This window comes from Scleropages formosus, chromosome 23, assembly GCF_900964775.1.
Source record: "Scleropages formosus chromosome 23, fSclFor1.1, whole genome shotgun sequence".
NCBI classification, from domain to species: Eukaryota; Metazoa; Chordata; class Actinopteri; order Osteoglossiformes; family Osteoglossidae; genus Scleropages; species Scleropages formosus.
The window spans coordinates 8146896-8174843 of NC_041828.1; the positions used below are offsets into that span (position 1 = coordinate 8146896).

Below are 27948 nucleotides of genomic sequence, written 5' to 3' on the forward strand. Positions count from 1 at the left end.
AAAATAAAATAAAAAAAAGGGGGGGGGGGGGAACACCAAACAACTAAGGGTTAAACACAAGGTGACTAAAGCCCAACTATCAAATATGTACAAGAGTAGGATAAAATGAGACACACAAAACAAACACACATGGACTAAACCAGAAAGTAGTAATCTTGTGCCTGGGAAGCCCAGAATATGCAAGCGTTGTTTCATCTGAGTCAGTCATTACTCAGCCTTGACCGAATGTATTACATGTTTGAAATGACATAAGGTACCAGTCAAAACTTTGAGTACATCTGTATAATTCCACAGAATGTGTATGAGACAAAGTGGACAGAAGAGTCAAAGCAAAGCAGTCTGCCGGCAGTGTCAATCTCTGGGAACTGGTGTAGAAAACCTCAGAATAAATATCCGATTTCCTTCTCAGGCTTTTAATCCATGCCTCATTAAAAAAAAATGTTCCGGCACATGTACCCATTGATGCTTTTGCCTGGTACTGTAGCTGAACAATCATTTTTACTCCTTAAATTGAATACTCATATAAGTTTGTGTTAATCAATAATTGCACATGAACAATTAAGTACGAAGGGATATTATCTATATAATCTAAATAAAATTCATGCTTATTTTGTTGTTTCACAAATGCACAAAACGAGAACATATTTTACTTGCACGAATGTATTTAAGTGTTTTCTCAATCTACCTTGGTTCACTAAAATGACAGCAACTTACTAACTAGGCCATTCTATTTGAAGTAATTTGAATTTTGCAATGTGGTGATTTAAAATCCCACTCAAAATGGGTTTTAAGAGTGCAGCTGTGATGTAAACAGCACACCATGTAGTCCTCCAGCATCAACCAGATGCATAGCGCAACAACATATGCCCATTTCAGGGACCACATTCAAATTGCCTTAGCAAGCAAGGAAGAAGGGAGTGGAGGAAGGAGTGCCCTCAATAGTCAGCATGAGGCTGGAGGACGTTTCCTACTTGAAAAATCGGGGTTGAAGTGTCATGTTTTTCTCCTCCAGGACGTGTTGCCTCTCTCTTTGCAGCTGTTCTATTCTCCGTTTCTGCTCCTCGGCTGCCTCCACGTTCCCCTCCTCCAGTAACCTGGCAAGGAGTCGAATCAAAGCTCTGCATACAGACCAAGAGGCAATGTCCTAATACCAAACTGCCCAGCTGAGGCCATCATACTGCCCTTTAAGGACTTGAGGTCAGAAATGATTCTACTGGTTGTGACAGACTGCTGCATGATGTCAGAGAGACCGAGCTATGGGCTACACGAGTTTTCCCGCTGCTCTGATAACATGACAAAGCCATTCAACATCAAGTGTTAAAATACGTTAAAGGCTGGTGTTATTAGATGGAAGTTTTTCATATTTCATTTTCAGATGAGTAACACTAACCACCAAAAACGGCACCAGACCGAGAACTGTTAATGTGAATGCGCTGCAATTAGGAGTACGCTCAACTATTAGCACGAATAATAAATGAAAATATCTGTAAATGCACAGACTGAAAACACTTTGAAACATACTGGTTGTTACAGTAACAAAATGTTTAACATGCTACAGTACTATGCCAGAAGAAAGCTCAAAAAGGCAAGCGTGGATGTACAGGGCATGTTTGGCGTTACGGTGCCTCACCTCTGGTCTATTCGGAAGCGAGTATCAGTAGGGGGCAGCAAAGGTTTCAGTTCAGGATCCAGCTCATTCAGCTCCATAGCAAACTTGGTAAAACCGTAGTACTGCTCATAGTCTGCAGGCATTGCATCTGATGACAAAGATTTAGAATAGTCTCAGTTAGTTGCACCTTCTGTCACATTACTAAACTTTTCTACAGAATGCTTCCAATTGGTTGCATCGCTTACACTTAAGGATAGCAGCAATTCCACCCCCCATTTGTGGGAGTAGGTAGTGTGGTGGATAAGTGGACAGTGTTTTTTTTTTTTTTTTTTTTTTGGGGGGGGGGGGGACATTGTCCACTTATCCACTACATTGCCGACTGCCACAAATGAAAATACAATGGTAGACAGAAATGTTTCACTCACTGGCCTTCCAGATGCAGGTGGCCGATGGTGGCTCCCCACAGTAGATAGCCTCATTCCACTTCCCAAACAGTTTGTGCATGACTCTCCCGGTTTGGTCTGTGATTACACCTTCCACCTCATTCACGACTGAGTTCCAGTGCTTTGTCTGTTCCATTTTCATAAAACACATCAACTATTTCAGTAAAGCCAACCACATCAGCTTAAATAATTTTTTGTTGTATCCACATTAACTGCATTCCTACTGATCACGGCTCATTAATTAATTGTTTTTCTTCCTCTCCAGCAGGGGGCACTATCAGCGCTACATTGATTGCCATGTCAGGTAAACATGACCAACAAGAATTAACCATTGCCACACCTCTGAAAATGATTGAGCAGAAGACTCACAAATCACACACAAAAAAATAAAACTAAACTGTACAGGCCAGAAAAACGACAAAAATGGAGAGACGGAACATACAAAGCATAAGGACGATGACCATATTGTACACATAGATGCATCCTCCTGCAAATGAGGTGAGAGCTGAAATCTTCTCATTAAACAGTATGACTTAGTGTGACTGTCGTTCACTTGACAACACCAACATCTGATCTGTCCTCACTCATACGCTTATAAATACTCTAAATTAGGGAAGGACTACACCTGTTGCACCGAAATTAAGGTCTACACTCACCTTAAGGAAGGTGATCTTGCACTGGCAGATGTCACTACTGCTGTTCTTGATGGATATCTCGCCATAGTGCTCAATCCATCTCTGGCCATTCAAAATATTGTGGATGCAGGATGTGACCTTGTTCCACTCATAGTGGTCCCCAAACCTGGTGGGGGTAGGGGGGAACAGATTGTTCGACATGAAAAATGCAAAGGAAAGGTCTGGGAGGAAGAAGAGCACAGGCAAAGAGCACTACGGAGGATTAAAACTAGAGGCCTTAATTAACAAGAGCAGGAGTGCACCTTCCTCCAATAACACACTGTTGCTCACCCTGGAAGAACCAAGTGCGTGCTTCCCATCGGAACAATTTCCATCGATTTCCCCCAGAACTTATTCTTCCACCGGATGTCTGAAAGGCACAGCCAGTTGGGTATTATCAACCAAATCACAGCACTTAAAACATTTTGTATTTGTATAGTATCCTAAAACATGCATATACTCTATGCTCAGATAAAACCGGTCTACAGCTACACCAAAAACTATATTACTGTCTTCATACATTCAGGATGGCATAATCACAAAACTAGTTTTACCTTGCCAGAAGGTGAAGTTCTGGGACTCTGAATGGCATGCCGAAACAGGAGGATGATGGCTGACCTGCGGTGACACTATAGTCATCCCTTTGCTTTCTAGTGAGATGCGATCAGTAAATAGTGAAGAGATTTGAACATAACTTGGCACAGAACAGTGTTATCAAGCACCCTGTACTGCTGCTATCCTATTTTTTGTGTTCTTCACAAAGACATAACACCAAGTATGCCTTCCACAGCATTAGGCTGTCTGGTAGTCATGAAGGTAGACCTTGTCTTGCTTTGCCTGTCAACAGCTCCACCCCGTCAGCCTTTTCCACGGCATGAAAGCGATATCAGATATCTCTATGACAGCAGCAATTCTTGGTGAAAAACAAAGTTTTTTTTTTTTTTTTTTTTTTTAAGCAAGGCTGCAGCCTGGAGCCCCGGCCCACTTGGCGGACAAGTTAGAAGAACATATGCCAGTGTGATCTCTGAATATTCCCCTGGTCAGATTAGAGACCTGGAACACAACCCGATTGAAGGATAGCACATCTAGATGCCAACTAGAAACAGAGCTTTTTCTGAACACAGCTATTCACAAAAAGTTCAAACCTTGCATAACGTAAAAATATATTTTTTACATCTATGGGCAGAGTACCAGCCCCAGTTCTGCCTTCACGTAGCCAGTTTTTGTTACCTTTCTCTCTCAACTTCATTTGTCAAAGCAGTTCATTCAGCACAACACTCAGCAACACTCCCAAAAATTTATTCAAGTATGACAAGCACACACACAAAAAAAAAAAAAAAAGAAGCAAAACCGGGCCATCAACCAAATAAATGCAACCCAGCATGTGCAACCAAAAGCCAGAGGCTCTGCTTGTGCTATAATGCTGTAAAATCCACCCATTGCAGCGTGAAATTCGGCAGAACAGGAATTCGGATCGCGCAAGCACATACCTGTTCTGCAATGAAGCGGAAGCCCTTTTCAGGCCTGATGCACTCGTAAGTCTCTCCCAGGACGGGGTTGAAAGGCTTAGCCCCTGCTCTGTAGCAGCTGGATGCATAGCCAGAAATTGCAAATGTGGCAACGTACACCTATAGAGACAGACCGTGGTATTTTAGCAATGAAGTTGATGATGGCAGTGCAGCTGTGTTACTGGTATTCTTGCACTTCAGAGCAGTGCAACTAATTGACCTTCTTCTCATGCTTAAACACACAGCAACACTGGCCACTGGCAGGCAATGAGAGGGATGTGTCCAAGCTCAGAGCCTGGTGACTCTCTTCTTTCTGTTCTCTTTTTAGATTGTACCGTACAAGTTGTTGTTCTGCTGGAAGCGAGTACATGTACTTCCATCTCAGTTCAAATTTCACAAAATGCACCCTGTCTGAATGAACCCCCACAGGGAAGTAGTACTGGGCATTCTCCATTTCAGACTGTGTTACCTCAGCATCGTTTCTAACGGAGTTGTATGGTTCACCCCATCTTTACTGACATATAGTTGCATGGATGTAAGAATGCAGTGTGCCGTGTGCCTTTATTGTACTCAGAGGTGTGGACCAATAACACCCAGATAAGGGTTTCTCCAAAGTTAACAAATGAGCCAATGAATGATGACTTAAAAAACAGACTACACTGAACAAACATGGAGAGACAACAGATAGAGAACATTTTTTTGGCTCAGGCAGCAGCTCTCCGGCATGACATTACTGCTGTGTGATTGGTACACTTGACTGCAGCTATTGTGGACGAATGGAAAAACCCTCGTGCTCAACCACCCCGTTAGGGTGATCAGGATCCTTTACTAAGTGCAGGAACTGAAAAACAGATATATCAGGGTGTTTCAAAACCCTTTGCAGTAAAGGACTACATTTCAATTACCAAGTGAAGAATGTATAACTTTAATTTGTTCAGATTAAATATGTACCTAGTTTCCATACACAGTGATTCCATGACCATCATTGTTATACCTTTGAGAAAAAAGAAAGTGAACTTGAATTATTTGAATTTCTGCATGAATGCCTTCTAAAATATGATCTGATCATCATCTAAGTTATAATAATAAAAAGACACAACAAGCAACTCAAACAACATTTTACATTTCCTTATCTTTTTCGAACACATGGTTTGAGCGATCAAGGTCATCAGTGGGGGGAGTTTAAAAAAAAAGTAATTGGAAGGTTTACAAAGTTACTGAGTCAGGTGTTCCAGTCACTTCAGGTATGGTTTGATAGGCCCTGCCACATAGAGAGGTCTGCTTTTCACAACAGAATTCTTTTCAAGGACAGTTTGATGCAGTCAAAAGGTTTCAGAGGACCTCAAAAGGGTTGCAAAAAGATTTCTAAACACTTGGGCCTCCATGAGCCTCTCAGACAGGTAGTTTACAAATGGAAGAAATTCAGCACTATATTATTACTTTTGCTCTGCCTTGGACAAAATATGTGTTGCTTGTTAAATAAGACTGCATTTATTATTATGACTCTGATGAAGATCATATACTTTAGGAGCCATTCATACAGAAATCCAGATAATTCCAAAGGTTTACAAAGTTTCTCATGACAAGTTTCAAATATAACTGCAGGAACTGTAAAATGATGTTACAAAGTACTGTACATGTTTCATTAAATGATCCAGTATGACAGGATGTAAACTTGAAACTAAATGGACTAATGGGAAATAAGGCAAACTCTGTGGTGGCAAAAGGAGGTTGGCTTGCTGATGGAGAGGTGTTAAAGATCGAAGGATCTGCAGCATCTGGAAGTGAGGAGTACACTTTTGCTGACTGGAAAGCTAATTTACATCCCTGCTCTGTGTGAGGCCCACCCATTTTGGCCCTTGAATGTCATGTGATCTGCTACTGCCTGAGACACCAAAGAAAAAGTCCATAAAACCACAAAGGGCTTCCCTGCTATGGCGATGTACACTGAAAAAGTTGCTCGTGGATATGCACTGTACGTAGGTTACCTTACACCATCAACCTGAATCAGTTCAGTGTGTAGTGCCATTCGTGTCTCATAGTGCCAGGTAATGTGAGTGCTGGGATCTTGCGTATGCAGGACTGCCCTTTATACCCCAGAGGGTGCTCACTGTGCAGGATTGCTCACCATTCGCTCAAAAGGGTCGACTGTGGAAGCGGCTTTATCCAGCAGCTCGCTGTACTCCAGCTCCTCGCAGAGCCGTTGCAAGGTATTGAGTGGCTCATTCAACACCACCGGCATGGCCACCTTGGACAGGTCCTTTCCAATGTTATTCTTCAATATGTTCCACAGGCTGATGGAACTGGAGGAGCTTGGTGAGGGCAGGCAGGAACGCCTCGGGAGGGGCCCATTCTCCACACAGCCTTTGCAGAAGAGTGTGAGTGTAATTTGGAAAAATCAAAACAGCTCGTAGGGTAGCATTCAGAGTCTCTGCCTTTGGACCCAAAGGTTGTAGGTTTGAATCCCACCTCTAACTGTAGTACCCTTAAAGTTACTCACCTTAAATTGCTCCATTAAAAATTATCCAGCTATATAAATATGTAAATAATTCTAACTTGCTTTGGGGAAAACGGTCAGTAAATTAATAAATGTGAATACAGGCTCATTACCTAAACCCAGCAACTTCAGTTACAAACACTAATACATACTGTATAACAGCAAACAAAGCTTAAAATTCCAAAATATTCTCTTGCTACATGAAAATATCTGATGCAGTATAGGATGGCAACTAACCTTGGGATTCTGCATGAAGAGTGGAGGAGAAAAGTGAATGTGTACCTAAAGTGAGTGTTGTCTTCTCCACCTCATGAATCTCTGCAGGCGTTGACAAGTAATCACTCACATCACTGGCATAAGAGTCGTCATCTGAAACCTGTGGAATACAGGGATATCCCACCTTCAGTTAAGGCCCCCAGGAATGGTGCCAAAACCATAGCTCAGCTCGTGAGTGCCCCCACAGTGTCATTTACATTTCCCTGCCAGAGCAGACCACAATAAGCCTTAGTCTCTTCTCTCTGGATTTGGCTAAGTGGTTTAATAAGCGCTGGAAGTGAGGGTGTTGATTAGAAGATTATCCTGCTGGAAGATTGAGGTTCTGAACTGAGGAGAAAAAAAAAAATCAATACCGATATGAGGAAAATTACTAGAATAGTTTGACCTAGTGTTAAAAGAGTGCAGAAAGTGCACTGTGATGGATGCCCTTACCTCATTTTCAGAAGAGCTGGAAGACAGCAAAACCTCCTGTGCATCAACAAACTCAGACAGGGAGTCGGGAATAGAAGTCCTGCTTCCGTTGGATGTTTGGTGGACAAGGGGGTGGGGCCCATCGTAGGAGTCCTGTTGAAGAGAGCAGTTTCATTCTGTGTTATGAGAGAAACAAAGGCATGTTTACTGACAGCAGTAACGGTATACACAGACAATAACACAGTTTTAGAAAATAGTGTTTAACTACTGCACAATCAGAGACTGAAGCAATCAAAATGCACACAGGCTGAAAAGAAAATTTACAGATAGTTCCGTGTTTCTAACAAAGTGTTTTTCACTGCTTTTTTCTGACTCTAAATGTTAATTTATGGAAGAGAGTTCTGCAGCAGAGGGTGAGGTGGCGCAGCGGGTTTGGCCGGGTCCTGCTCTCTGGCAGGTCTGGGATTCGAGTGCCGCTTAGGGTGCCCTGTGATGGACTGGCATCCCGTCCTGGGTGTGTCCCCTCCCCCTCTAGCCTTATGCCCTGTGTTGCCAGATTAGGCCCCGGTTTGCCGCAGTTTCAACCTGTGTGTGTGTGTTTGTGAGTTCTTCAGCACCGAGGAGATATGTATTTACAGCCATCCTTGGTCTGAAGTGAATCACAGGCCATCAAAAAGAAATGTTCTATACTCATGTGGACAGAAAAGACTCCAATGTAAATAACTGATTTATCAGCTTTAAACACACGGTTAACTGATTACCGCAGTTTTACTTAAAGCCTCCCTGAGACATTTATGAAAAGAAAGCAGAACAAGAGACTGTAATAAAATTTACAGCTTCTTTCTCACCTGGGAGCAAGTGGATAAAGTGACAGATTATGGGAAGGAACAATTAACTGTTCTGCACGTAAAGATGAAAACAAGAAACTATTTTTTATGGTAGGCTCCGGTTCCCCCGTGACCCCGTATGGGACAAGCGGCTCTGAAAATGTGTGTGTGTGTGTGTGTGTGTGTGTGTGTTTCATAAATATGCAGAACTTTGGAAGCAAGCAAGCTAACTGCTGTGATTACAGTTTTTGTTTTGCAAGAAGTGTTTTTTTAAATAAACTTGGCATCTAATAATTCACTAATAAAGTAAATCTAATACATCTAATAAATTTGGCATCTAATAATTTACTAGATGTGTGTATACTTACGTGCCCAGGGATTTCCGACAGACAAACTGACACTGATAAACTCTGCCAAAAACGTTAACTAGAAACCAAGACTGGACAAACATGAAATAGAAAAATCTGGCCCGTTTTTAATTAATATTTAACACCTTAAACAGGCCAGTGTTGAATAAACCACAGTTGCTGTTGGACTATTACGAAATGGTATCAGAAAATGAGAAATTAAAAAAAGCCTGGATAAGAATGTTGGGTTGTACTTCACACAGTAGGGTACACTCTGAGGTTTACTGGGACACAAGACAGCTTTTGTGTTAAAGCATACGTCACCCCAGAAATTAATTACATAAAACATTTAGGTGTTCCTATATCCTACGCATAATTCTGAAGTGACTCTAGAAAGAAAGCACATCTACTCAGTTGTCTTACAATTTCGATCTGATACACGTCTGACTGGTGGACAGTTCTGAAGGAAAAATCAGTTGAAGAACACAGTAAAGTGCCAGCTGTCTTGACCCTGGGTTATCAGTGAACTGTAATCTAGTACTTTTGAAACCAAAAGAATCTCTCTTTTTACAGCCTCCAGACACACCAAACTGTCTGCGTCACTGTGCAATAAACCCTCAGTAAAAGAAAACCGCAAGTGAGCACCTGAGATCGTACCGAGATGAGGGAACTATTAAGGCCCAGGACTTGGGAAGCGGGGGAAGAGTGCGTCTCGAGCTCCAGCACCTGTTTCAGCCGATCGCGCTGCGAAGACAGCGAACTGAAAGCTGACTTCATGGTGGTGTGCACTGCAGGGCAAAAAAATGTAACACTAATTAAACACTGGGCAGTCTGGCACTTCCTCTGAAATTCGTTACAACTGGCAACCTCAAGTGAGCACAAATGGCAACAAGCGACTACAGGAAGTTATTTCTGTACACTTTTATCCAGAGTGACTTACAATATTTGACCATTTTAAATAGCTGGGTCTTCTGAAGCACTTCAGAATAAGACCTATAGTCAAGGCTAACACAGCAGTAGAAGGGAACGAGTCTTAAAGCAACAACCTTCATGTTACACGTCCATGTCTTTCACCACCGTGCTACCTGCTTATAAGCTCTTGAGGTGCCGTGTTGTATTTTTTCATCATGAAAAGATGAAAACTAAGAAGGCAAAAATTACTGAAAACACTTCATAGCTGTCCAAGTGTTTTTCTTTCCCTTCTGCAAGCTGATGTCAGAAGGTAAATCTTACTATTATTTCCTTTATTCAGATGAAATATTGACCGGGAGACCATTTCCATCGTGACAGTGACGATGACGATATTTGTGGGGGCACACTTTCACCAGGTGCACATTCAGATGAAAAGCATCCATTCATTTAAGTTTGTATATGCCTGCATTTCTTCATTTAATTTAAGTTCAGACACCTAGAAAATACTTTTACAGCCTTGGGGTTTCAGACAGAAATCCAGATGTGGATTTGTCCCAAAATGTAACCTCACTTATCCATAATGGCCTATTCTTTGTCCATATTAAAACACACTCTGAGACCCAAACTTACACTTTTCTGCGACTGTGCAGAAATCTTCCTGCAGTCTTGACACATCTGTGGGGGAGTTGGGACTTTCAACTGGGGACTCAAGGCTGTTGAGTTCCACCGTGGAGAGGTTTGGGTTGGAGGCATGGAGGCGGACGGACCCAGATGGCACATGGCTTGGAACCTAAGAGAGGTGGGATACAGGTGTGTGAGTGTGTTTGGAAGCATAGACATGGAAAAAAGTCCAAAAAAGGAAAAAAAACCACACACACACACAAAATACAGACACAGAAATAAAAGGAAAAGCTATATAAAAGGTATAAAAAGAACACTTGGAAAAACAGCTCTGGGAGTCTGAGTGATTAGCTGTACCTGGAGGGTCATTTTGGCATCTTTACTATAATTCTTGCTGCGCCACTTCCGGTGAGATCTCTTCTCCTTTTTCGGGCTGCTGTTGAAGGTTGACGCCTACAAGATTCCCAGAAAACAGCAAGACTATAATGCATGATTCATACTGTACCCCCTGCAAGTAAATGTGTATTTGTATTTATGAAAATGCTTCCCACAAGTTTTTCTGTTCTACTCCATGTTACACAAGTCAAAGCATATCACGTGGTGAATTACTAATGTTGTGTGGAACATTCAACAGGTTTATCATCACATATGTTACTGTACAAGTGAGTGTAGAAAAATGGCAGTTGACGTTGCAATGCAACACCTGGTGCACTGGGATTGGGGAGATGGCTGGGGCAGAACATGTGCGATGCAGCACCTCCATGCTCCTCAAGAGGTGCTGGAGATCCAGCAGATAGGACTCACAAGATAAAAGCTCTGCAGAGTGACAGAAGAGGAGAATCAGGTCACCTACAGGACAGAAATTCGCAAATCTAGCAAAGTCCAAGTGGCTGAGACTGAGAACATCCTTTACCTCCGGTACATTTCTCCATGTCCTCAGAGAGCTGCAGCTTGGCCTGGGGGCTGAAAGTCATCAGGAAGCCTGCAGCAGGGTGACCTGATGACTGCCTCATCCGGGTACCACACTGGATTGAAGAAAACATGAGTCAGGTCTGGCCAACAGCCCAAGATGGGAAACACTAGCAGATGATAGAACTGCTACTTCTTTTCAAGGAACTCGGAGACACTTGATGCTGCCTAAATAATCATGTCTAGACGCTAAGGTGCAAATAGCACTCTCAGGACTAGAACTTATAACCTGAAGATTGCCAGTTCAAGTCCACAGTTAGATCTTGTTCAGGTGAAATACCCTGCTGAGACAACCACCAAGTAAGGAACTAAACAATAAAAATAAACACCTCTGATTTGAACAATTTAGCAGTGCCTCAAGAAGCTGCTAAAAATGTATTTCTGCATCTGATTGCAGCAGGAGAAAATTTAGAACTTTGTTATGTCAGCAAAACTGAGGAGCCCTCAAACCTTTCTGCATGGAGCACCCTGGGGCAAACTGGGAGACGCACTGGGGGCACACTGGGAGAAAATGAAGGCCCTCTCATGGGGGTACATGGCAATCTCATTCTGACGGTAGATCCGATGATGTCTCAATTTTGACACCCACTCCTCAAACAGCTCCTGGGACTTGACCTATGTGAAAATACAGGAGGTTGAGAACCATAATACTCTCAACAATATTTTCCTTAAAAATATTTTAATGGATATTTTTGCATTTAAAATCAGCTGTGGAATATGGAAATTTGACTTGACAATTGCAGGCAAGTGAAAAAGGTCACAGAAACTTAGGTTTCATTTCAAGTTTATGGGAATGTGACATGGCATCATACGCACAGATACACAGATTTGTTCAGCCAGACATCACTAGTGATTTAAGTTACAAAAGACTTCACCATTTCTGCAGTAATGTATCTGATGACATTACAATAACTGCACTCAGTCTGTGTAACATGGCAATTCCAAATTTGCTGAATATCTATAAATGTGCTATATAAATTGAGCAAAAGGAATCTTTATTTCTTGAGATATTAAAAGATAATGAACTGTGAGATTCAGCCTAAGATACCATGTTCATTCTCATCTTTCAGTTCCTCTGTACGGTGTGAATCAGTTTTGAAGATCTATAGTCAATCAAATCAGTGCATGATCTTTTTCGAAATGAAGGCTTTATTGTTCAGCTTACAAATTCCTTGTAGTTTCATTATAAAACCTGTATGGACTCATTAGGAGCTCAAATTCAAACATATTTGGCTGATTTCAATACACAAAAGGAAATAAAGTATTTGGACATTCTAGGTCAGGTGATAAGAGTCTAAAATATCTTGCTGAGTGAAGGGTCAGGATGTGAAATTAAAGAATTATGCAAACAATGAAAAGTCAGATGACTGAAATTCTCTGGACTTCCAAGCAGTTTTACTGGTTTGGATTATATTTACAGCATGACACTTCCTTTTCAAAGTTTAGCTTGTGCGCAAATGTGGTCTTACCTTCAGGTGATAGATGTTTTCCTCTGTATCCAGGTCAATACACATGGACTTCTCATTAATGCTCATGACAGACAGCCCCACGTCAATGCAGCCATGCAGCTTCCCTTTCAAAATCTTGTTGAAAATCACCCATAAACAACATACACATATTATTATGCATTTATCAAACACCTTTATTCAAGTCAATGTGCAATGTCAAATAAGCAACCTGTAATGATTTAGCCATTTGTATATCCAGCTATATATATTCCACGTTCTTGAGTACTTACATCAGTGGCACTCTTTGCATATTTCAGGATGCCCTTCTCCAGAAAGAAGTACCTCTGCATGGAAATGGACAAGAACTTGTTGATGCTCATTCTCTGTTCAAAATTCATCACGTTGGCATTTCACTGATTTCAGCCTAATATCAGTCATCCTCTCTTCCCTCATGTATACACTTATTTGTGGTGCTACTAGTGTTGCTGTTTCAACTTTGCACACATCACACTGAAAGGAAGACCATACTACTGGTTAAGATATTATTTTCAACATATCAATTTCCTAATGAGGGGCTTTACAGCTAATGTATTCTGTGTATCAAGCATGTGGGATCCTTTGAAATACTGCCTCCTATACAGAGCACACAGACAGAAATTGACAGCTTGAACGTATGGACAGTTTATAGGAACCAACTCAATCACTAGACTCCATGGAAGGAGGTAAATGAGGCAATTTCAGTACTGACAGCAGCTCCCTGACAGAGGTTGTCAATTTGACAATAGGACTGCAGCACTAGACAGATGACCTAACTCTGTATATCATCATACATCAGGGGTGAGCTGGGTACTGGGAGGTACAGCTTTGTGATGCCCGTGTTTGAAAGGGGCAGCCCACCTTGTGCCATCCCTTCATTGGCCACTTCCGTTTCTTCAACAGGAAGCCTTTGTGTTTCTCAGGTTCCTTCTCATTTGTCAGCTCCCCACGAACCCCCTCCACAATCTCCCAGCTGTCCTGTGGGCAAACACACACGCAGTCATGTTAAGTAGACCCTGAAGGGTTTGAAATGTATGCTGAGTGATCATCTTTGTCTTCAAAATGTATAGAATTTTCTGGACCTTTGCGTTGCTGCAGAAACCCTGAAGGGGAACAGTGAATGCAAATCCCTGATATCATTCAAAATGAAACAAATTAAATTTATCCTGCCTTATACTGTGGACAAACACAGCCACAGTTAGTGTTATCTAATCTGTCAACTGTGTGAAGCTGTAAAACTAAAGACGCCCAAATAAACATGAAGCTATAAATGCATCAGGGATATGCAAAGATTTACACCAATACTGTTGACTCCATTTAATGTGCACTGAAGAAGTGCATTGAACCAAACAGTTGTGTAACAGTTAATATAGAAGATTCTACAAGAGAGATGAAAGTCAGTGCAGCTCTCAAAATCTGGACACTGGCTCTCCGATGGATCATAACTGGAGTAATCAACTGATCAGTGGCGCACAAGTTATATCGATTCTTTAACTTTTCAAACTAAAGTTCAATATATACATCTTCTTCCTTTCCCTCTAGTGCAGCGCTGTTCTCAGGTATGGCCCTCAGCAACCTTTACAGAGGCATGAGTTACAGTGCATGATGGTAGTGCATCAATCCAGCGAGTGGTGGGAGATGTGTAATCAGCTTTGATGCTGGTTCTGCTGTGACAAGAGCTATGCCATGGTTGTATTAAGCATCTACAATGTGGAGGAACTAAAGCATACAGTGCTCAACATACATCCTCCCACAAGAGAGACAACAAGGGGGAGAGGGAGGCAAGTAGGTAAGCAGTCACTAACCATTGTAATACAGACACACAGACACCACTCTCACTTTCTGTCCCTGACAGCCTGACTCTTCTACTCTGAGCTCTCCCATCCTCATTCTCTACTCTCTCTTTGTTCGTATCAGTGACCAGCCACAGAGCTCTTCTTTTGAGGGCAACACAAACTGCCACTGCTGGGCCTGGGGAAGTGTAGGGAAAATACTGTTACATGTGACCACTATCCGTTCTTATGGTGACAAAAAACAAGATAAATGACAGATCGTATATTCCAACACACCATTTTTTTATATATGCTTGATTTATGCTTTTGAATGAAAACATAGAGAGATTATTGTAACCTATGGGAGCCAAGGCACAATTATTGGCCAATTTCTGCATTTACACAAGTAAGAGCTCAAACAGAGGAGAATACCCCTTCAGTCTTGGAGTCATTGGTTTTATAGCACCTCTGAATAGAATAAATGTGACACTAAAATGCCCAACAGGCTAACAATATAAATACATAAATTATGAAATTTGAAAACATTACATTTACTCATTTAGCAGACAGTTTTCTCCAAAGCAGCTTCCAATGAACTCTATGTATTATTATCAGCCCACAGACCTTATCCACCAAGGTGACTTACACTCATTAGTGGAACACACTCTCTCTGTCACTCACACACTATGGGGGAACCTGAACAGCATGTCTTTGGACTGTGGGAGGAAACCAGAGCAGCTGGAGGAAACCCATGCAGACACAGGGAGAACATGCAAACTCCACAGAGACTGAGCAGGGTTCGAACCCATGTCCTCTCACACCACCCAGGGGCTGTGAGAGAGCAGCGCTACTCGCTGTGACACCATGCCGCCCATGGTGTATGCCAAAACAATGACATACTTAGAGCATTTCAGCATTAAATTTACGTTTAGCTGACACTTCTCTCCAAAGCAAAATACAATTATTTACCCATTTATACAGCTGGGTGATTTTTCTGGAGTAATTTAGGGTAAGTATTTTGCTCAGGGACACTACAGCTGGAGGTGGAATTTGAACCTGTGACCTTTAGGTCCATAGGCAGCAACTTTTATTGTTATGCAGCTGTATGTTACTGCTTATTAAATTTAAAAGTGTTGGTGGAAAGCTTTTATTTTGAGCTTTCCTGACATAGTGGAGTACAAACCGTGTCTCCCTCTGCGAATCCACTGAAAACGTAATTTTTTAGCTTTTTTTTTTTTTTACCGTGTGCTAATGGAACGCATTATCGGCTGAAGCACAAGAAAAAGAAGCGTCTACTCTGCTGAGGCCTCTTGAATATCCTTTTTAATCATTTTAGCCACCATCTTAAAATTTGATTTGACCAGAAATTCAGAGAATTCTGTTTACAGTTTTGGTAGAGGAAATCATTTAAAAAAAATTATGCGACAAACTATTTCTGAAAAGTCAGCAATTTAAATACAATGAATCACAGACTTCCATCTGAAAATGGAAATTGTATTATGAAATTAGACCAGTTAGTAGTAAGGAGTCACTACTCACTCTGCCCACACAAAGGGCAGTATGAATAAATGACAGGCACATTCAGTTCCTTGTGTAGAATAGTGCTCATCTGGCCGGTGGGGGCAGATGGAAAGAACATTCTAGAGACTTAGTAGGCAACTGATAATTTGGGAGAGGTGTTGGACAGGTGAAAGCAGAAAGGTCTCACGCAGATGATACAGAAATCCATTATCATTAAGGGTCTGAAACAAGAGGAAGGGGGACTTGATTCCTGGGGAAGGGTCCGAAACAGGCGAAAGTCTCAGAAAGATAGGAGAAGTCTGAGTAACTGAGAAGCGCATATCAGACAGGTGAATAGATGAAAAGGTGAAAACAGAACTGTGAGGTACACTACCTGACGGCTGCCATGCCTGGATGAGCTGCTGCTGTCACTGTGGGATGGTGATGGCTTCTTCTGTGCCATGACACCACTCCTGTCGCTAGTGTCCCGTTGCTATTGGTGTCACCATAGAAACCGCAAGAAAAGGAACTTTGGCGCCACAGATCCGATCACTGAACCTGGTAAGGCATTGCCAAAGCAAACCTTTACCCTGCAGGAGTGAGGAGAAGATGGGAGACAGAGAATCAGCCTCATTATCAGCAGAGAACCAAGACTGCTGTTTTTAGCTTCACACTTCTTCCACCTCAGAGAACACAGCTAAGCTACATAAACATTTCACTACCAACCATACATATACTAAAGGTATGTGTGTCCCAGCTGCAAGAGCTTTATCATATTAACTGATAGTATCTGTGAAAATCATCCAACATTTGAATGTGCTCAGAAGAACAAAACTCCGGCATCAACTGGGTTGTTGTGACCCAAATGAAAAAGTTATTAATTACAGCGACAAGTGTTCATATATATTGAACACAATCAGTCCTGAGCCTAACTGGCTCACTACCACACTGATGAAAATGGGGGGGATGAGGAGGATCCTACGTGATCGAGCTACTTGCTGCTCTGTACGACTGGTAAGGGATCAAGGTGTTTGATGTTGGACTCTATTGATGCGAGATGTGCTGGAAATATGCTTAAAGTGGACGCTGTGCATTAGCCTCAAAAAGTTAAATTATTTAACAAGATATTTCAACACGCTGCCTCCTCTGACCATTCAAATGAGGAAACCTATACTAACTGACTGATCGATAAATAAGAGCAACTCAAGGCACTGGGTGTTGTCTTGCGCATAGCCAAGAAAAGATTTACTCATAGGTTCCCCACTAGTTCATTTTGTCATCATGTTGTAACTATCATTACAGCTCAGGTTAGGTACAGGGCCGTGGACCTCAAACCTCTTGATAACATTATGTACCGTGTTGTTTATTTTCTCCATGCTCACTGTGTCTCATACACAGCAACACAAAACATTAAATCTGGTTAAATGAGGGATTTTTACAATTTAGGCACCTTACTGTGCTTTCTTACTACCAAGGGGATGTAAATACGCAGCCAGGGGCTGGAGAAGGCGAAATGCTTATGCATGAGGCCGTTTGGCACCCTGGGCTCCAGGAGCTGTTGAGTGGAAAAAGAGAGCCACAGTTCGCTGCCCTGCTCCTGTTCAAAATCCGGAGCTATCATGCATGCAGCATGAGTAGCTGCACGTAGAATTATTATTCTGTTCTATTAAAGAACTGATGACAAGCCCCTGGCCCTATTTTGTGCTGCACTTGACAAACTTTTTATTAGAAATAACAAAACTCAGTCTCAATTAATTCCATAAGCAGAGGACTGGCAGTATTGCATGTAACAGATAAGACACTGTCAAACTATGCCTTGCATACTAGCTCGGCTATTTCCATAATTAATTCCACAGCGAGCTTGATTTTCATCACATTTCCCTATCTGCTATTGACTCCACTTCTCAGTGCTTGTTAACAGAGCATTCTCAGGATGCAGCTCTTGCTGTGAACCAGTCCTCATGTCCATAAGGCCTTGCATATCCCCTGCAACAGAAAGCAGAGTGAAATAAAGCCATTTGTGGGATTCCTAGAATATTTTTTTGCATAGAACAAATGTATGATTCTGAGCCAGAGGCAACTATTAATACAACAAGACTTTACACAAAAATGTTTGGAATGACATTTTTATTCCAAAACGTTACTGACCATCATTCATGGTTACTAGTATATATCTAGCATCTAAGGCACTGTACAAATTTGGAATGATTGTATGTGCTCTGGACACATCGCTTCTGTTTCGTTTTCAGTTTCGCTGCTACTTCAACCCTTTCATCTTGCCTAAATGTAAATGCATGTAAATGTGCAGCAACCAGCCCTTGGTTATTAATGAAAGGCAAAGAACAAATTGCTGGACTGTTCAGACAAGGCAAAACAATGCAGTATAATGCAACTATTTAAGAAACCAATCTATAATTTAGATTCTTACTGACAAAGCAGGAACTTATGAGGTTGTAACAACAGATGGGTAGAACTTCAATTAAGACTAACAGCTAGCTACCTAAAATATTAAAAGTGTTGCCATATTATTTAACCATAATGAAGATAACTGCAAAACTGCAGTATACAAAGGTTAAAGTATTATTTTAGTATTATTTATGGTTCATGTATATTATATCCAGGGGGTGTGGTGGCGCAGTGGGTTGGACCGGGTCCTGCTCTCCAGTGGGTCTGGGGTTCGAGTCCCGCTTGGGATGCCTTGTGACGGACTGGCGTCCCGTCCTGGGTGCGTCTCCTCCCCCGCCAGCCTTACGCCCTGTGCTGCCGGGTTAGGCTCCGGCTCCCCGCGACCCCATATGAGAGAAGCGGTTCAGAAAGTGTGTGTGTGTGCATATTATATTTTTTAATCTGATATTCTGCTGCATTCTGCTGACGAACGAAAGACCCCTTCTTCGAAAACCCCCATAAAACAAGAGGACTCCGAGCTGCCAGTTCAACCCCAGCAGACCCCCTACCCACTGACCACACTGTGGCAACTGATTTGTGTTCTACAGAGAAGACAAGCTTATTTTTACAGTGTTTGCTTCTTCCTTTGTTGTGGGAGGTCCCATGTGTGGCACAATGACCTTTCTAGGGGAGAAGTGCTCAGACTGTTTCCCCGTCACACTGGATGGGGAATGTGTAACTTCGATAGGACTAATAATTCCATCTTTGGACATGTCTGAAGAGCAACTCCTTTTCACATAGGATATTTGTAGTGATCATGCTAAATGGAAGAGGAAGAGCAAAAATTTACTTGAACTGAATACAGGGACTTTAGTGGGCCATGAAGGAAATCCTGTTTCTCTGTGTTATAAAAAAATCTCCCATTTTATAACTCTAAGCTCCTTTAAGCAAAAACCTGGGGGCATTGTCAAAAAAAGTCATGAGTATTCTAAATGATCTATTATTTTATGGAGTTCTGTTATTCCAGCCTTTTATTTCTGCTGCAACAGTATCACACACAACCACCTTTGAATAAAGAAGTCCAATTCATTACATACAGAATAAGATGGCCACTAACATGAAGATGACCCTCTCCCCCCCGCCAAAACTATAATCAGCCAAATTTGCAAATGGCTGCGTGCAGAGCAAAGAACAGCTCTTGATCAAACCACATTCCCTTCCTGGGAGGGCTGATGGGTCTTCCTGCCTTCATTTCTGAAAGAGCTGAGAGCACAAAGCAAGAATCTGGCCTGGACCATATCACACAGTTTTATTTCAGCTCCACCACAGCTAGTATATAGCATCCTCATTGCAAAGTCTATTTAAGATACTCAATACCTGTCACAAACTAGCCTTCCCCTTATGGAAGCTTTGAAAGTTTTTTTTTTTTTTTTTTTACTGAAATGGGCTGATTTTCATAAGGTTCATGGGTAAGGACTTCCTGTAACCAAACCAGTGTCAGACCCTTTAAAAAGCTACAGAGTTCTAAGGCTGCAAGCTTGTAAATGGTGACAGAATCCAAATCATCATGTGCGAAACGGCGAGGTCCGCGCTCTGTTGTGAGAGCGCAAGAGCACAAGCAGCTGTGGTAACACGCAGAAATAAGCACCACTCCCAGGACTTGACTCAAGACTTGTCTCCCCTGCGGTTTTCTGCTAACAATGCTAATGGCTGAGGCTGTAACTGCGCCTTATACTTTGTTTAAAGTCACTACTAAAAGTGACAGCTAAAAGTGCAGCATGAATAATGATTTTTCCCCACTGTGCATTTTCATGTGATTGAACTCTTGAGAGCACACGCAAAGGCTGTTTCTACTACATGAAGTTAAACAAAGCTGCGTTCCTGCCTGCAGTCAAGAAGGACAATGAGTGACGTGTCTGGCTTAGTTTGCATCTTTATTTTTACTGCATGGGTCATCAGGACAAACCAAGCGAAAATATAAAGTACATCCCCGCTCCTTCGTTTTAACACCAGAGGAATATGACACGGAACAGGTTTAATATGCAAGTCTCGAAAAGACAACTAAATTCACAACATTATCATAAAGAAACACTGCTAGAGATCTGGAAAGCTGTTAAAGCTCTAGAGCCTTTGCACCCTTGGAGTCCAAATGACTAGAGTGCAAGCATCAGCTAGATGAATAATTGTACAACAGCAGATTATGCCTATTTTATAAAGCTGGGCTAGAACTGGGTCCTAAAGAGAAGTGTCTTGAGATCCTTCTTAAATTCTGGAAGCATCCAGCAATTCTGATGAACAAATTGAGGTCATGCCACCATTTTGTAGCCAAGATGGAGGACCATCTGGTTGTTTTTTTTTTTTTTTTTTAAATTTTGGATTCTTTTTGAGTAGCTCAAGCAAGCATCAAGAGCTGGAAGAGGGTCGCACTGTTGCTATATTTACATTTATTCATTTAGCAGATGCTTTTCTCCAAGCAATGTACATCTCAGAGAAAAAATACAATGAGTATTACATCAGTGCATTGCTAGGGATTGATCGGTCTTGTAGGTACTAGGGTGCCAATTTTTTTTTTTGACAGTTTTGTAGCCCCTAACCAGAGTCTTAAACGTTAAACATTTTCCACAGGAAGCCAGGGGCTGAGACAAAGAGAGGAAGCATATGAGTATTATTTGGCAAGTCGACCTCTGTCAGGAACTGGGTTTATATTAGGCTTTATCGAAACAATATAAACGTTCTTCTAAGATTCCAATACTATGGGAAAACATGTACTGCAATTCCCTTGATAGCCTTTTGAGTTTTAAGCAGATCACTGTGTCTGCCTTGTGAACAACTTTCAGTTTTGAGACTGTTTCAATGCAGCCACATTGTGGAGGTCACATTATAATTAAATATCAAATCTGAGCAACATAAACTACTGTGACCCTGAACGGACTCCAGTTAAAGTCATTGTGAAAACTACCGTATTGACCTTTTAAGAAAGTATGAACTACTGCTGTGAAACAACTTCTGTGTGGAGGTCAGCATTACTGTGGTGTATGTCCAAATACTGTGGTGAATATTACAGTTATTTGGTTTTTACCACTGTGTTCTTCTGGCCTCTTTCTGACTTGTGTGTAAAACATAGTGGAGTTCACCACACACAGATGCCACAGTACATTCAGGGTTTCCTTTTGCTTGACCTCCTGAAGGTTCACGCAATTGTTTTGGCCCCTGGTAAGCCCCTTGCTCTGAGCGGAAGTTGATCCTATAGGACTACTTTCTCAGTAGCATTGCTGTGAGCTCCCACAACAGTCTGCCAAATCCTTACATAAACGCTGGACAAAACAGCACAGGAAGACTTGGTACGTGTTTTTGCTCCACAAAGGATGTGGTGCGTGATCTTTTCAAGGTGTGGGCAAGGTCTACTGTAGACAATGAACCTGCATGTCATGTGCAAAAGCTGATAGGTACCAAGGCCACACCTTTGCAGAAATTCAAGTACAGCCCAATTAACAACTTGAGGTATGTGAACAGCTGCCACTCCTATGAGCTTTATTCTGCCAACCACTGATAATCACAGGCAGGCCTACAGATTTGTATGATGTGTGATACAAGTTCCCAAACCATTCAAAGAGCAATGTTTCCTCTCCAGTAAAATATTCAATGATCAAAACAACTTTTTCAATCAAATAAGTACAAAAAGAACACAAAGGCATTATGCAACTTATGGTGCAGAATGCTGGTAAATTAATTTAAGAAGAGTAGAATGCAAAAAGTGGCATTCCTCAAATGTAAATTCAGGACAAGAAGGTCATCACACCAGCCACTACTTTGTTTCTACATACCGTAGCTGAGCTGACCTGTGTGATTGTCTAAAGTCCATGTAGATAGGAAATATAAGTTGCTAGGAAGCAAGAGCCTTTGCCAGATCTCATAATGGCACACAGAAGTGTAAAATGATCCAGCCCAAAACACAAAAATTCAGCTCTTACAGAAGAAAGAATACTTTTTTTCTACAATACAAGAAAAAGCTGGACAACCCATCAAGTGACAGACAAGCAGTTGATGACAGTAGCATAGAATCAGCTGCAGTTTTAAAATGATGCTTCATCTACCCAGCTGCACACCTTTTTGACAGCACTGACTGTGTACTAGGCCTATTGCCGAGAAATGAAAGCCCAAAACATTTCTTAGCTCTGTGTAACGTCAAAACTGACATTCTGCACACCTGTAAGGGCTTCATCAAAAAAAAAAAAATTCAGTCAAATCTGATGGGGTGGAAAAATAAATAGGCAAGCAAAAGGTCTGAGTGACTGTGTAAAAGGTTTAATAACCACATAGAAAAGTTGGAAAATTTACTTGATTACACCTACAACAAACAAATTTCGATACAGAGCAAAATAAAAAACACATGGAATTCCTGAGTGACATAAGCTTAGCGGTCTAATCAAACTATTTATCTGACTTTTAAATGTTTCGGATATTACGCTGAGCAACAGCAACAGCTGAGAGCCTGTAAGGTATTCACACTCATGCTTGACGATTTGGACGCACAGAGTGCTTAGAAAAATTTAAAACTGCTGCACTGTCTTTCTGAAAGCAGAGGGAAGAGAGGGTTTACATTAATGTCTCCAGCATGTACCTTAGGCTTTAATATTTGGCAGCTTCTTCTGTAAATGGATAAAAACAGAACCCTTCACTCACAACATCTCATATCTAGCCCTTGGTGTGTCTTTCAAATCACCTACATATCTCCAAAAGGGTGCCTGCTCCAATCTTGAAGAACACGTACACCGAATGCATTGTGGAACATTCCTGTGTGGTGTGCAGCAACAGGTTCACCAAAAAAAAAAAAAAAAAAAAAAAAGACTGCCCTGAACCACCGGAATGAAACTTTCCACTCTACTAGAAACTATGCATTCTGCCAGAGTTACCCAGTATTGGCATTTCAAAAGCACAAACTAGAAAGGGCTTTGAAAACTTACCAAGAAAAACATCAAAACTATAAGGAGGGGTATTTACTGGCTGAACGTTTCTTATAATGCTACTTGATGCAAATGACAAGTCCCTTTGCACTGAGGTCAGGTGCTGTGAAGCCATCTCTCTGACACCATGGCTATTCACAAATCAACAATTCTACTGATGACAGCAAGTTTCTACACAGCATGAATTCCAGGACTTTTAAGGAGTTACCTTTAAATCACAGGCAAAAGCAAATCATTTTAGCAAATCTAATATTTCTTTGATCAGTGCAGACCAGAAGCATGGGCCAGAATATTTCAATCATATTTAGCTTTACTTTAATTGAATTTAATCCCTTACACCACTTGTCAGATATAGAGTAATGTAGAGTGGTAAAGTTAGTACTTTGGAGAATGTAAGACTTGAATTACCATTTTGGTATGCATTATATGCATCTGCAACAACTCGTTAATCTGTGAGAACATGTTGTGTAACATGGATGTAAAATTATGATGCAATCTGACTGCTGAAAGAAGGAATTTGATGCGACATGTGAGCATGATGCACATTTGTGAGTTGTGAATTGAAATCAGTTGCATGGCAAAGACATGGGAGAAGATCACAGCTGCCTGACACCATGGAAAAAGACGGGTTAGGACTGTCACACAGTACCAGATAGAGCAATGGCAGCAACCAGGCACACTGCAGGGTGAGAGAGAAAAAAGAAAGACAAACAAAGAAAAGCAAGCTGAAGTCAGACAACCACATGAGATTAAGAAATTCTAAACTAGCATATGTCTAAGCAACGCTCATCATGTGAACTTGCGTTGGTTCCAGCAGCAAAAGTTTGCTTTTCTACTTATAATAGCACTGCTCTCAAGGGAAACATCTGTTACTAAACCACAAACATTACAGCTCTCAGAAACGCAAACAAAAACAAAACCTGCCTTATCCAGGTAACCCAAGAGATAAAATAATCATTTCCTCTTACAGACCTAACATTAGGTAGTTGAGACTGACAGTGGAGAAATCTGTCTTGCATATTAAAAAAAACAGAAAATAGGCAAGTTTACATACAGCACTACAAGTATTGTACACAAGGGGACTGAGTGGGCAGCTTTAGAGGCTAAATGAGGTGAAGGGAAAAGTTTAAACATTAACAATAAGAACACTATTTGGAAATAAAATCATCTGCCTAATAGATTGTATCTAGTCACATATCAGAGGATCATCAGCAACTACATTTGTGTAAACACAGACACCTCAATGGTTACCATGCCAACCCTGTATCCATAGGTGACAGTGCATGACACTGCCTCTTTTCCATACCTACCCATCCATTAGCACTGCTTCACAAAGGGAAGCACATGGCTGTGTCTGGGGCGTATTTTATACAAGTGGTCTTTCGGTGGCCCCAGTATGGTAATGGTTCATCTCCCTTAAACCTGCAGCAAGCAGTCGCAGAAAGGGGATACTAGGCTGTATTAGCCTGAGAAGCGACAGGACTAAGCATCTAACAAAGTAATAGAAGAGGAAAAATTACTAAATCCTTGCAGGTTGAAAATCTTTCCTCTTGCCACAGTCCTGTCTTGCTATAAATTCAGCTCCTTAACTACAACACTGTCTGTAGCCATCTGCTGATATTAATGTTGTTCTTGTTGGACAGCAAAGGGTTTACTGTACAGCATTCAGCACTGAAGTAAGGCATGAGATTCCCGCAGAGCAGTGAGCTTGTTAAATGACTTGAAAAACAAGACATCTGAAGGTGTGTGGATGAGCAGCATAACCAGGAAATACAGAGGACTATGCCACAAACGAGACAGAAACCACAAATCTTTTCTAAACATTCTAGCAGAAAAAGTCTCACCATTAATAAACAGTATCGAACTACAACATGGTGACAAAGTCAGCTTTGTTTATAAAAGTGTATGGCACTCATGTTAATAAACTGGAAGTTAAACGGACGAGCTTTTGGGGGAGAAGCAGTGCGGTGAACAGAGCACCCTTTCATCTCAAGGAAAATTCAGTTTTGTTTAACTGGAAGTCACACAAGTTAACAGAGCGTAGCTGTGGCTGTGAACTGGCGTAGGAAGTGTGGAGGGGCCAGTGGTAGCCCAGGTGATTGTAATGTGTCATTACAGAAGTGCTTCCCACCATGCAGCATGTCTCTACGGGGGGGGGGGGAATGCTCTCCTGCTCATCACACTTTCCGTAACACAGAAGGGGGCTTCCCAGCAGTCCTTCCAGAGGCCGGATGACTGCCACAGCTGCACGAACTACACGCTGACTCACAGCTGCCTCAGTCGCCTGTTGCGACTTCTTTATAAAGCATCCTGAAGCGCAAAGACAGTGGAGGTGAGTTTAAGGCCTCCAGCTGCCCGAGGTGAAAGATATACTGCTGCTTCCAATCAATGATCCTACCCAATTCAGTAGTGTATCCTAAGACTATCCACCGAAACATTGCAACTTCTTTGCCTTCGCTGTTATTCTTCTTTATTTAGAAATTCACCAGACAATATAACATTTCACACTGCTGGAAAGACATTTAATCTGACATTGTTACAGAAATTCAAATCCAAAATAGAAAGTTTTTTTAAATGCCCATTGATCACTTGCTCACCATCACAGCATCTTATTGCCAGAAGAATCAGCATAAGAAACAAGCATATCTAATCTTTTAAAGAGAATAATCCTTCTGGCACATTAGGAAGATTATGTTAACGCTGACCTTCACGCAAATGATCTCAACACTCCTTGACATTAACTGTAAAAGAGAGAAGAGAGCACGCAAAGCTGCCCAGGGCAGAAGTGATACCAGAGGTCCAAATCAGTGGCATAACAACCTGTCAGGTAATGGAGAGACTAAAAACCACTGACTGTGGTGCACAATAGAGTTGTACACAAATACTGGGGGTACAAATTAAGCTTGATTACACACGGAGGGGGGGGGGCATGTCCCCCACCCTCCCCTTGCTGAACTTAGGGTCATTTCATACGAAACCAATGCATTTTCCTAGTCTCGGGCACCACTTCCACAACGTGTGCATGAAATGACCAAATGAAGCCACTTTCCAAGACAGCAGAAAACACTCCAATTATGCAGTTAAGGATGGAGCTCAACCGACACGCGGTTGGCATGGAGACAGTGGAGCGCGCGGGTCGTAAGGGCGCTCTGTGAGTCTGTTTCAGTTCGGATCTAAAATCTGAACTGAAGGCGATAAAATTTAGCCTTAATGAACTCCAAGCTGGAAAATAAGCTATATATTATATATACACACTATATATAAAATAATATATACACAGACACACGTATTCTATAATACTACTAGTATGACAAGCTTTCCAGTAACACCCAGCTCCTCGTGACCCGGCTTCAGTTCAATTGGGTGTCATTCTTTCTTTAAACGGTATACCATCGTTCAAGAAAAAAAACCCTTCGTACAAGTTTTTAATCCCTTACTACAGTTGTTTTACCGGCGGTGGGTGGTTTTCCAGCCGCGTCTTCACTCCAGTTGCTCTTCTGGTTTCTGTACTCGACACCTTCACTCAGTGGCCAACTCAGTTCCGCCCTATTGATGCCAAAAACGTACAACAGACGGTGTGGAACTACAGGAAACTTCCAACATAATACATAATATAATCATAATAATGATGACAGTCTGTTTTTCCACACCGACGACGTTACTTACTGTACCGACGACACGACGACCACCCTGACGCACAGGTCAAAGACTGAACGACAAGCTGTTTTAATTAAATAAAAAGCGAGCGTATCGAATGGTGGCCTAGTAGCAGCATATATATTATATATATGACTACTTACAACTAGTTTTACCGTGTTTGTACAGTCGTGTTCGTACAGCGCACATACTGACTAGAGAAGGACTAATCTAACCATCATCATGTCGAGCAAAGGAAGCGATGCAATCGATGCCTTTTTTTTTGCGTGTTGTTTTTAACATCCTGTCCTGTGTGTTGAAGTTTCCAGGAAAAACAGCGCGCTTGTCGATGCTGTTACTCACGTACTGTTTCCAAATTTGTACCTTCTTGTGGAGCGGGAGTCCAAAAATGCACGTACTGTACAGTATAACGAGTAACACCCAGCAACCATGACATGATGATCTATCTTCGCAGCGTCGACAAACACCCTGAGGCTCAGGTGAGCCGTGAGAGAAAGAGACAGACAGACAGAGCCACGACCACGCAAGCAAAGTACCTCAGCAGCAGGTAATGAAAACCGGACCCCAACTAAGTCCGTTGCGACGGAGAACAAGCGCTCCCCTCAGCTACTTATGATCGGCAAATTCCTCGGTTCGTCCCTCACGGTTCACTTTTTTTCTCCGTAGCTCAGGTCGAACCGCCTTTTTTTCGGTGCCGCGCGCCGGCCAAGGCGGCACGAGGGGCGGGGCTTGAGGCGCCTTTGGCGCGCGGTGCTCCGCGAGGGGAACAGGTGACCGTCGCCGACAGGAGGAGGAGGAGCACGCGCACGGCGTCGCGCGGCGATCGAGCGCACCTTTCGGAATTTGTTCCGTAAGCTGATGTAACGTAATAATTCACGGCAACGCGCGAACGTGAGAGCTGCGAAAAGAGCCGGACGCTCCTCGAAAGTTTGCAACGCTCTTTTATATATGTGGTAAATGTCACGCATTCCATTGGCACGTTTTCAATAATCCGCAGAGTTCCTCATTGTTCAAAACCAGACTTTGAGGTTGATCAAAGTCTAACGTGAAGTATGTTTGATACAGTACAGTATGACATGCTGCTCATCCCAG

The 27948-nt window shown here is 41.9% G+C and overlaps 1 protein-coding gene across 6 annotated transcripts in view; it reads right to left on the reverse strand.

Annotated features, from left to right (window-relative positions):
* The window catches only part of osbpl3a (oxysterol binding protein-like 3a), a 28619-nt gene extending 1905 nt beyond the window's left edge, over window positions 1-26714 (reverse strand). Inside the window, exons 1-21 of one of the 6 annotated variants that reach the window (XM_018750418.2) lie at window positions 26651-26714; window positions 16245-16440; window positions 13440-13551; window positions 12833-12886; window positions 12564-12677; window positions 11545-11709; window positions 11039-11150; window positions 10829-10941; window positions 10483-10578; window positions 10135-10294; window positions 9238-9380; window positions 7440-7571; window positions 6969-7107; window positions 6363-6598; window positions 4217-4354; window positions 3281-3344; window positions 3018-3096; window positions 2709-2853; window positions 2035-2179; window positions 1631-1757; window positions 972-1094 (exon numbers count right to left, since the gene is read on the reverse strand). In XM_018750418.2, the coding sequence (XP_018605934.2) occupies window positions 972-1094; window positions 1631-1757; window positions 2035-2179; window positions 2709-2853; window positions 3018-3096; window positions 3281-3344; window positions 4217-4354; window positions 6363-6598; window positions 6969-7107; window positions 7440-7571; window positions 9238-9380; window positions 10135-10294; window positions 10483-10578; window positions 10829-10941; window positions 11039-11150; window positions 11545-11709; window positions 12564-12677; window positions 12833-12886; window positions 13440-13551; window positions 16245-16258 (2411 nt within the window). In that variant the 5' untranslated portion in view covers window positions 16259-16440; window positions 26651-26714. Of the gene's footprint in view, window positions 1-971; window positions 1095-1630; window positions 1758-2034; window positions 2180-2708; window positions 2854-3017; window positions 3097-3280; window positions 3345-4216; window positions 4355-6362; window positions 6599-6968; window positions 7108-7439; window positions 7572-9237; window positions 9381-10134; window positions 10295-10482; window positions 10579-10828; window positions 10942-11038; window positions 11151-11544; window positions 11710-12563; window positions 12678-12832; window positions 12887-13439; window positions 13557-16244; window positions 16441-26650 lie in introns of all 6 variants that reach the window. The other 5 variants (XM_018750419.2, XM_018750417.2, XM_018750415.2 and 2 more) reach the window with 5 other exon arrangements.
* Window positions 26715-27948: the final 1234 nt, after the last annotated feature.